The following is a 10,558-nucleotide window of genomic DNA, read 5'->3' as shown; positions in this document are numbered from 1 at the left end:
TATATAAAAGTTTTATTCATAAATTTTTTTTTGTTTGCAAATATGCCGTAGGGTCCGTTAAATGTATTGAGTTGCATATGTAAAAAAAAACTTTTTAAGTTATTGAGGAGAAGTCGGCTATTTGCTTGTACTCTTTGTGTTCCGAGTTGTGAAATGTAATATCCTAGTTAATTTATTGATGAGAAATTAAGGTCGTGACAATTTAGTAGCCTCAGGAGGAAGCAGCAGAAGTGGAGTCAAAGAGCCGACGCGCAGCGATCGATCTGCTGGGCCTGGGGGTCGCGTGGGTTCGAGTGCGATCCTGTGGTGAAGAGCCCAGCAACTCGGCCCAATTCCAAATTCCATCAGCTAGTCTCATCGAGGTTGGCCCATACACGCGTTGACGTGGGATTCCCAGAGCTTGGCCCACCGCGCGTGCTCCTCGCCGAGCCGTGTGCGGTGCGGGCAGCTAAACGGCCCATGCGTGCGCGGTTTGCTATTCCCCGCGTGCATCTGCGCAAAATTCTCCTGGTTCATGCCGTGGTTGCCAGTCGCCACCGATGATCATCGACCATAAAAGTACACAACAACTGAAGTTCTCCCTCCATCCCATAAATACCAAATATAACACATCTTAGTACTATGAATCTGGATATACATATATTAGAATATATTCATAGTAATATAATATGTCATATCCGGTCATAGATTCGTTTTTTATAGGACGGAGGGAGTACTAGGCTTAGTTTAGTTCACCCCAAACTACCCTAAACTTTCAACTTTCTATCACATCACATCACATCCAAAACTTTCCTACACACATAAACTTTTAACTTTTTTTCTAAACTTTCAACTTTTCCCAAACTTCCAACTTTTTTCAGAAACTAAACACACCCCTAGACGGCTAGACTACTAGTAGTAGTCAAGTCGCCACAAGGCCCACAACCAGGTGCACACCACATTCTTGTGAAGCTAATCATCGTATACAACTTTCATCAATCAGGTACTAGCATCCAGGAATCACCCTCCTGTACACTCTACAGTAGTGTACTGCACGCTTCTGCTTCCATCGTCTAGCTAATGTTCCAGATCCCAAGCGGCAATTCTTCTCCAACAAATCTATCCAGAGCGACTTGCTCAGTTGATCCTGCCTACTGCAAACTCATCGGGGTGAAGTCTGAACTCACTTTATCCAACTACAAAATCCACATGTATGCTCTGCAGACTTCACTCAGTTTATCCTACTGCAAAATCCACATGTATGATCTTCAGACTTCACTCGTTTTATCCTACTACAAAATTCACATGTATGGTCTTCAGACTTCACCCGTAATTTTCACTCACTTTATCCTACTACAAAATTCACATGTATGGTCTTCAGACTTCACCCAGATATGTCTGCACAGCGGCCGCGTACAGCCGGCATCAGCTAAAATTCAGGTTTTTCAGCAGGCATCACCATAAACCAAGCAGTTGAGCATAGACGAGTGCATGACAAAAAGAAGGCCACAACAATGCAAAAAATTGTCAATATATACCATTAAGAATGATGGCTCAACTTTACATCACCAGACATATACTACACAGCACGCCGGATCCGCAATATAAATTGGACCTATCGCTATAAAACTATCACTATAATACAATTACACCGATATACAATAAGAGCTATCACAAAAATGGTTGGACAAATCGGAGCCACTTGATCTACTTTTGGCTACTATTGCTTAGATAACCCAGCTTCTGCGCTAATGCATCGACATATCTAGGTCTTCTTCGCTCCATCCCTGGAATCCCAGCATCATCTCTTGCTCCTTCATTCAGAAGCTCCTCCCAGAAGTCGTCGGTTAACTCGGTTTCGTTGCTAGCCTGATTTCGTGGCTGATTTCGAGTCCTGTTGACATCCTGCTTGCCCTTCCCAAGACCCTGGATGTTCAGTGCTAAATTCTCCAGTTCAGACTTTGCAGGCTCATCATTCAGTTCAGCAAATGGCCTTGGATCAAACAGCAATGTCGACTCGAGTTGATCGCCCTGGCTGACCTCCCCGGGGTTGAGAAATGGCACTATGTCTATCGACCTCGTCCTCTTCTTCGAGAATGTGTCCTCGAGCCCCTTCATTTTATCCTGCTGGTGAATCAACTGGTGAAAGAAGTCAGGGTTCTGCATTGCTCTTGCCAAGAAACCCATCATCTGGACCTGCTTCTGCTCCGCATGTTGCAGCCTCTCTTCCATGGCTCGCATATTGGCTTTCGTGCTTTGCTGCTTGTGCCTTAGTTTCACAACCTCCGCGAGTAAGATGTTCTTGTCACGCTTTAGCCTGTCGATCTCTTCATCTAATCCGAACTGACCAACCTCAAGGCAGGTGCCAAGTGCCTGCTGAGATCCAGGGAGATAAGACAATGGTCTCCTCCTCTTAATCATCTTTAGAAGATGCCTCTGGCCTCTCAGGAAACCATCATTCGCGAATTCCCATCTGTCAGGATCAATCTTTCTGAAACCCTGCAAATTGCAAACACAAAGAATATTACAGGTATAGTTAGTTCAAGTACAGAAGCCACAGACAAAACTCAATTAGGATAGCAAGTCACACAAAGTATGTAAAACGGTTGGTTTCACATAGTTTTGCGACAAAATTTATCATAGCATTATTAAGAGAACAGGTAGCAGTATACTACATCACTTTTTCTTTTTTTTGATGGTGATCAAAGGAGTCTTCTAGAACAAACAAGCAGATTCTTGTAGCTTCATCCGCTGTCTTGATCCATCTAGCTACACAGTAACAAATTGAAGAAAACAGCATGTCAGAAACTGAGTAGTTCGTCCATGGAGATTTTTTTCCTCTTTCTGAATCATTGAGAACATTTCAGGAATTGAGGGTTTATATGCATGTGTCTGAAAAGGATTGGACATAGCTGAGTTTGGGCAAATAATGTCAAGTCCACAAAACAGTCCGTTGAACAATTGTAGCCATCGTAATTTTCTACAACCAACAGGTCAGCACCAATAAGTAAATCCCAGTTTCTAGCTCCATTGCTACATAATTGTGCATTTGTGCATGCACAAAGTTCTTGCACTGAGTGGAAAAATGCACAATACAACCGATTTATTTAACCAATACCGCCGGGTTTACAATTTGCACTGAAAATTTTACAATGCTCCATCCATTTAATTCTAGTGTCAAGATTCCTATCAATACTCAACACACACGATGTGGCACAAAACATAATGGCAACCACAAAAGTGAGAACACACCCATTTTAATTATCTAACAATCCAACCTGAAATCTCAAACTGTAGAAATGTGATCGCTTGTTCAGGTAATTCGTCCGGACCAAGAACTGAACAACAACATCCAAAACAAGAAAACAGAACACACAATTTCCCAACAACTGAAGACAAGCAGGGAACAACACTAGTGGTGGCAATGGAAATTGGGGGGACTCACGTAGGTGTTGAGCTGGCGGACGAAGCTGGAGAAATTGTTGTGCTTGAAGAAGCGTGGGAGGAAGACGGCGGCGAAGACGTGGGGGTCCCAGACGACGAAGCTGCTGCCCGCGCGGCCCCACGAGACGACGCCGTCGGTGGCCGGGTCGGCCACCAGGTCGAACGTCTTGGTCAGGAACGGCGGCGGCCCGACCTCGTGCAGCCCCTCCATGGGCCTCGGCGCCTCCCCCTCCTCCGGCGAGCTCGGCGGCCACTCCTCCTTCACCATCCCCGGCATCATCTTCTCCATCGTCACCCCCCAATCTGCTCCAATCCAAGAAAAGAATCCGGCGAGCTTGGCAGCGAGCGAGTCAGCGAGAGTGGCGCAATATAAACAACCGTGTACTGGCCAGGAGAGGAATGGAAGGTTCTAGACCGCGCGGTTCGTGGCCGCGGCCGGATCGGCGGAAGCTTCCGGAAGGCGAAGCCTGGGAGTGTGGCTGAGGTTCGCCGGCACGGCCGCAAGTGGGATGCCGGAATCGATAGCTGACATCGACGGCTCGTGCCATTTTTTTTTCTTTTTTTTTCTTTTTCTTTTTTCTGATCCGAATCTCATCCGGCCTCGACGACGCTTTTGCGTGTGGGTCACAGAATTTGTTTGCCGCGCTCGGTGATTGGCACACACGATCTCGTCCGGCTAGATGATATTCATTGCAGGGGTCAGGAGAAAAAAAAAGGTTTGTTCTTTTTTTCTCTCTGGGTTTTTTCTTAGCTTATCTGAATTCCTTTTCAATCTCACGTGGGACTCACGTGCTGTTTTTGTTCTTTACCGGAGTTTATTGGGTAAACATTCAAATCAAACAGGAATATTTGAATTCAAACATTGGTGAAAAAAAAATGATTCTACCAGACACGATATAAAAAGTTTGAATTTAAATTGAGTGTAATGGTTTTCCGAAACTATAACAGGTCTTACCCAATAGTTATATGGTACTACCTCCATCCCAACGCCGTTGACTTTTTTAAAAATGTTTGACCGTTCGTCTTACTCAAAAAATTTAAGTAATTGTTAATTCTTTTTCTATCATTTGATTTATTGTTAAATATATTTTTATGTATACATATAGTTTTACACATATCACAAAAGTTTTTGAATAAAACGAACGGTCAAACATATTTAAAAAAGTCAACGGTGTCAAACATTTAGGGAATGAGGGAGTATTAAACCAAAATAAAGAATAGAAACAAGTTGTTGAAACCCCAAATTCTGCAACCAATCGAAAACTAGCTGTCCAAGATATTTTCATTTGCTACTCATTGGTTGATATACTAGTGTGAGGCTTTCGCACTACACACACAAGCAAAATTTGCTGCCTCACAAAAAAAAAGTGGAATGATGAATTGATGATCCATCGGAGCGCGTTCTGCTCTGACCTGAAAATAGTTGTTCCACCGTTGGCCGGACTCGCAACTGGGCAAGTGGCAACCAAAAGTACACATGAACGTGTTCAATCTCACTAGCATACAATACAATCTTCCTTGCAGTTCTCTGGTCCATAGAAACCCACAGTACTAGGTTATCTGCCATCAATGTGCCCCAACTTTTCGGTAATCAACAGCATTAGCACTATCATTTCAAAGATTTTGGTCAGCACCGTCAGATACTTTGAAGACGACAGGAGTAGCACAAAGGCCATCAGGTGAGCCAGCCACCGCACACAGCAACAGAGGGTTTGGTACACAATCATTGTGCTAAAAAAAACAATTCAGAGATTCAGACACTCGGTTTGATCATTGTGGTTTCATCACACACACCACAAGTACAATGATTGTCATTAGTCCCTTGCTGACTGTGGACTGAAGTGTCATTATTGTATATAAACACTCTGACATGGTGACGTGCGTATTTTCAGGGAGATTTTAAGCGGGTTTGTGCAAAATACTGCCAAATGATGTAAGATGTCGGTAGGAGCCCATTGCAACAGCTGATAGCACAGTTTATTCAGTATCTGTAGAGTGTAACAGAACACCGAACTAGGAAGCACATCTTGATATGCCTTTAACGAGCTTCGACAGCTTGAGTTCCACCCCTGTTGATAATTTTTTCGACATACTCCTTTCTGAAATTATGCAAAACCTCCACTGAGTCAACAATAACCGGAAAAATAAGCCAGAGATAAAGAGGAAAACAAGGAACAGAAAGAACAGATACCTAGCTGGCAGATGGTCATGGGGACGGTTGTACGGCGTCCAGACAGGCTCTCCCACAAAGAGCCGCATTGCCTGCAGAAGCATAGTAAGGAAAAAACCATATTGGACTGATGTTCCTTATTTGATAAGAGCATAGAAATGGAACATAGGTTTAGGAAATGAACAGATTACTTAAGTAAATGACAGAAAAATGGTGACCGCTGTTCACCAATATACTTAAAACGCATAAGTTCACGTCAAAGTCAGTTTGATGCTTATAACATAACTATTTGTGGGAACAAAGGAACAAAGCAAAAGATACCTTGATGTAGTTGTCACTGTCCAATGTGAAGCGGTGATACATTCCCGCAGGCAAAACAATCATGCCCCCTTTCTTCACTGCTACACGGATCCACTGATCATTTTGGTCCCTGACATCGAAGTATCCTAGAGGAGCATGAGAAAAAGAAGTATGTGACAACCACAAAACATGCCACCATGATTATTGCTGGAAGCAAGTTATTACTAGTTATCAAGTGCTCAACTAGTATAATAAAGATGCATACCACTTCCCTCAAGACAATAGCGTATCTCTTCATCAGTATGCAAGTGTTCTTCAAAGAAATTTTTCAGCTTAGCCTCATAGTTTGGCAGCTTTTCTGGACACACATCACAAATATCCTGCACAAGGAAAAGCATATTAACCTTGCGAACAAAAAAAATGGAAACTCACAACAAGTTCTGAAATGCAAACCATGTAAGAGTATCCCCTGGCCTCACGGATTTTCTTGAGGTTCTCATCATTCTCCCAGTCATCAGCATTCAGGCGCCAGCTTAATATTCCTAACTCTGGTGTATCAATTGTGCACCACATTAACATCTGGCAAGTTTTTTGGCAATTTGGCACTAGTTCTACTAAGAGTTAGTTACAAAAGCTAAACATATTGTTTGAGCAATAGATGCACAAACCTGAAAGTTTGCTAAGAGGAATGAATTCTTTGGGCTCACGATGATGAGGAAGCCTCTGGTCCTCTTCACTGTCATCCATGTACCAAGCTTCGATGACCTCCTCCTTGCCATCCTAAATTAGCAATGGACAACATACTTCAGAACAAGTAGAAACAGGTATAACCCACTATCTGAGGTCTAGTTTAAACATCTAACATAATTTACGTTGTATCAGGTCATCTCATTCATAAGACTAAGGAATGCAAAAACAAACAGAAGTGATGAAATCCATGCAATTCTAGTAATGCTCCAGGACTGGTTGACAGGACACAGATATCCTTAGGAAAAGAACCTCCCAACAAATGCTCCAAAGCAAGTGGATGCAAAAAAAATGGAAAAACCATTATAAATGAAGTAATTAGTTATATAATAAGACTGCATCAGGTCAACCAAGTGACAGCAAGCTTGAAGCCTTTAAGGGGCCTCAATACTTCTAGAGTTCTAGTATCAACAGAGCAACGGTATTGAAGTGGGGGTGATCTAGACATGATGGTGATAGTGGAAACATTTCTTCAATAAATAAGGACCTCTAAACTCTATGTTGTACCATTTAAAATATCAGATATCCCGTACTGTTTAACTCCAACCTTTAGATTATTCTCAAACAGGACTAGAACACCATGTTGAGGACTGGATAGCAAGTTCCATGCTACATATACCAAAGCTCCCAACTTTGGGGTGCTCTCGAGTACCAAACCCACCAGCAAATCGAATAATTGACCGCCTAATCTGATCTGAGATTTTACAAGCACAGTTTCACCCCCAAAGCCAATCATCCAAAGCAGCTAAATCAATTTTCCGGAGGAGATTCGCAATCCCATAATACCGCCTCCAATTTCGCATGTACAACTTCCGCCTATTCAACACGAACCCTAAACAAGATCAAGAAAACCTAGACGAAACATGCCCGGGAAAGAAAGGAAGCTTTTCTTGGCGCAACATGTCCTCGGCATCCCAGGTCGGTCAGGACACAAACAAGAGCAGGAGAAAAGGATTAGGGTACAGAGATCTCACCTGGAACTGGTTCTCCATCTCTGAAACCTCTCAGACGCCGCTCCTGAGTCCTGAGTTGCTTTCCTATTGGGAAACCCTCCCGATTCCGGATAGCCTGGAAGGTGTAGAAGAGTCACACGAACAGCTTCAGCTCAACGCAATCTGAGATTTTTGCTGGTACGGTCCCCCAATTTTTTGCTATTTATATTGACACCCCTGGAACAAGGCGTCGTGTTTGAGTTTGACAAAAGTTTGCTGAGATCTGGTGTACTTCGCACACGCTGCATGAATCACGCTGTCGATAAATAAAAATTAAAAAGAAATCAAGCATGATCTGATGGCAACATTGTCCGTTTCAGCGCCATCAGGATAAACATTGCTTTTCATCGATCGTTGGTTAGATGATGACAAAAGCGATGAGCGAATCGTTCGGTTCTTACATGTGCGCTGGCGCCGGCCTGAAGAAGTCCATGCCGCCTCCCCTCCCGTGGTCACGACTCACGAAGACACGAATCATGCGGAGACCACGGAGTTTCCGCTGCAGACGCGAGAAGACTCGTCGCGTCGCGCGGTCCCAGAGGTGGATGCCCCGGCCATGGCGTCGTCGTCCCGGCGCGGCATTTCGTCAAACACGCCGCGAGCAACCGCCGCTCCACGCTGCCGCGCCAGAGCGGGCGAGGTCGCTTTCATTAGAAAAGGATGCTGCCGCGGCGACCACCCATAGTTAGCTTGGTGCTCTCCTCGCGTGGCCATGGGAAGGGGCAGCGACGAGCAGCGCCGGTGGCCGCCGGCCGCCGGCCGCCACGGAGGAGCGTCGGAGATGACGGCGGCGGCAGAGCGTGCGTTTTTTCATAAAAGGCCCTTCTATTTAGTGAGTCGTTCAAAGTGATCCCATGGTACCAACGAGAACCGTCAGATCGGCAATTCGCGGTTCAGATCATGCGGTGAATTAATTTTTAACGAAAAGACCTTACTATTTACGTGTACTCCGTTAAAGGGCACCCCAAGTGGATCGCAATCTTCTTTCGGGACAACGCAGACCATCGGATCGAGAATACGCGGCTCAGATCGTATGGAATAAGTGGCTGTAAGTTTTTACGGAAAGTCCGTACATTTATCTTGTATCCGTTGAAACACATCCCTATCAGGATCGCTACAATTGGTTGCGATCCTAGATGAGAGCTCTGCCTGCCATGCATCGATTCAGTTATCTGTGAATCGGAATTTCTTCGTTGTTGATCAGGCACGATTCTGGAATGATCTAAAGAATAACAATCAAAGAACCATGCGTAATTTGAGAATTAATAGTACAGATCTTGAATTCAAGCCAACCTAGAGAGAAGGAGAGAGAACAGTAAGTGCGATCTCATCAGTCATCCAACTCCCTGGAGACAGATTTATCACATACTCCCTCCGTATTTTAATATATGACGCCGTTGACTTTTTAACAAACGTTTGACCTTTCGTCTCATTCAAAAAATTTATGTAATTATAATTTATTTTATTGTGACTTGATTTATCATCAAAATGTTCTTTAAGCATGACATAAGTATTTTTATATTTGCATAAAAATTTTAAATAAGACGAGTGGTCAAACGTTGGTTAAAAAATCAACGGCGTCATATATTAAAATACGGAGGGAGTATTAATCTACTTTATTGAACGTTTATGAAGTATTTTTTTAATCATTTGAATGACAATGCAAATAAAGAAAAGATGTTCGCTCAAGACTTTAAAATAGTTTCTCTGAACTCAAACGGTTTTCAGTCATACAAAGGGAACTCTTCTTCGATCCATTTTCACACCTCTCAGCACTTGAGCTATCCATTCACTGCCAGAGACAAAACCAACAGAGATGATCTAGGGTTGGTTTGGTTTATGGCCTAAACAGGCCTTACCAAATTTTGTCAATGCCAAATTTTAGTAAGTTTTGGCATGGCTAATTTTGGTAATGTAAAGTTGTATTTGAATTGAAGCCAAAATAGCCTAAGTTCACTATTGAAATGGTCTATTTTCTTAGGCATGCCAAAATTTGGCTTTAAACCAAATATATCCTAAACACTATTGAAATTGCCAAATATTGGTAAGCCTATTTTAGGCCTCAAACCAAACCAGGAGAATTTCCAGAATATGCCACTGAATATGCACCGTTTTCAAGATAGGCTACTCGATTCGTACTACTTTCAGAACATGCCATTTGGACGCAAATTTTCTACCGTCCGTGACACTCCCGTCCTTCCACCGTCACTTCGTGTCGGCGCAGCAATTCCGTTCACCATTCGTTCGCCCCACCAGCCATTGCCATCGAGCCCCACCGTTGACGGCCGCTCGGGCGCGGCGGCAATAGGATGACGAGGGGCGGCGGCTTGTAGCCGTGGGGATCTGGCCGCCGAGGTCTCCACGCGCCGCTCCCCGATCTAGAGCTCGCGGGCATGGGGGAGGAGGAGGTCGCCGTCGTGCGTGAAGAAGCTCACCGGTATGGGAGAGGAGGACCTCGCCGGTGTGGGGGAGGAGGACCTCGCCGGTAGGGGAACAAGAGCTCGCTGGCGGTGCCCAGATGCGCGCTTGTAAACGTCGCTAGAGAAGAGGAACTGACGCCGCGCGGCTTCAGGTGATGGAGTGTCACGGACTGAAGAAAATTCGCGTCCAAATGGCATGTTTTGAGAGTAGTACAAATTGAGTGGGCTATCCTAAAAACGGTGCGTATTCGATGGCATATTCTGAAAATTCTCACCAAACCAGCCCCTACTAACAACGTGATGCACAGGGAATTAATTTGTGTGGAAGGAGCTAGTAACATGTCATATTCAGAGAATCTCAACGAGGATTAGGTCCAGAAAAGAACGACGAGAGAATTCACCAAAAGAGCTAATTGAGGCCCAGTACTAGACAAACAAACAGAGTCCACATTGTGTTACATAAGTAATGCAGGCCTTCAAAGGCTTTGCCGGGCCTGACTTTATAT

The 10,558-nt window shown here is 44.1% G+C and overlaps 2 protein-coding genes across 4 annotated transcripts; both read right to left on the bottom strand.

Annotated features, from left to right (window-relative positions):
- Positions 1-1,494: 1,494 nt before the first annotated feature.
- Positions 1,495-3,746, bottom strand: HSFA2D (Heat stress transcription factor A-2d). Of its 3 annotated transcripts, NR_174990.1 has the most exons (4): positions 3,425-3,746; positions 3,258-3,317; positions 2,660-2,748; positions 1,495-2,478 (listed from the first exon to the last, which is right to left on the bottom strand). NR_174990.1 is itself a non-coding variant. In NM_001402051.1 (3 exons), exons 1-3 carry the CDS (start codon positions 3,710-3,712, stop codon positions 1,687-1,689), a joined length of 1,140 nt encoding a protein of 379 aa, NP_001388980.1. In that variant the 5' UTR covers positions 3,713-3,746; the 3' UTR covers positions 1,495-1,686. The 3 variants fall into 3 exon arrangements, 1 of the variants encoding a protein (NP_001388980.1); NR_174989.1 differs by lacking the exon at positions 3,258-3,317; NM_001402051.1 differs by lacking the exon at positions 2,660-2,748.
- Positions 3,747-5,134: 1,388 nt separating this feature from the next.
- Positions 5,135-7,758, bottom strand: LOC124459651 (1,2-dihydroxy-3-keto-5-methylthiopentene dioxygenase 2). Its single transcript, NM_001402049.1, has 7 exons — positions 7,615-7,758; positions 6,562-6,673; positions 6,347-6,441; positions 6,159-6,273; positions 5,915-6,039; positions 5,615-5,685; positions 5,135-5,522 (listed from the first exon to the last, which is right to left on the bottom strand). Exons 1-7 carry the CDS (start codon positions 7,630-7,632, stop codon positions 5,462-5,464), a joined length of 597 nt encoding a protein of 198 aa, NP_001388978.1. The 5' UTR covers positions 7,633-7,758; the 3' UTR covers positions 5,135-5,461.
- Between the last annotated feature and the right edge of the window lie 2,800 nt (positions 7,759-10,558).

Source organism: Oryza sativa, chromosome 3 (assembly GCF_034140825.1).
Source record: "Oryza sativa Japonica Group chromosome 3, ASM3414082v1".
NCBI lineage: Eukaryota > Viridiplantae > Streptophyta > Magnoliopsida > Poales > Poaceae > Oryza > Oryza sativa.
The sequence above is the reverse complement of the archived record's forward strand: the minus strand, read 5'-3'. Positions and strand labels throughout refer to the sequence as shown.

Bases quoted from the DNA above. Each gene is read 5' to 3' on its own strand.
- HSFA2D (NM_001402051.1), bottom strand. From the start codon at position 3,712: ATGGAGAAGATGATGCCGGGGATGGTGAAGGAGGAGTGGCCGCCGAGC. The intron at 3,318-3,424 runs GTGAGTCCCCCC...GTTGTTGTTCAG, and splicing joins TCCGCCAGCTCAACACCTAC to TTCTTGGTCCGGACGAATTA. The intron at 2,479-3,257 runs GTTGGATTGTTA...TGCAATTTGCAG, and splicing joins TCTACAGTTTGAGATTTCAG to GGTTTCAGAAAGATTGATCC.
- LOC124459651 (NM_001402049.1), bottom strand. The intron at 6,442-6,561 runs GTTTGTGCATCT...TTGATACACCAG, and splicing joins TCCTCTTAGCAAACTTTCAG to AGTTAGGAATATTAAGCTGG. The intron at 5,686-5,914 runs GTATCTTTTGCT...ATGCTTCTGCAG, and splicing joins ACAGTGACAACTACATCAAG to GCAATGCGGCTCTTTGTGGG.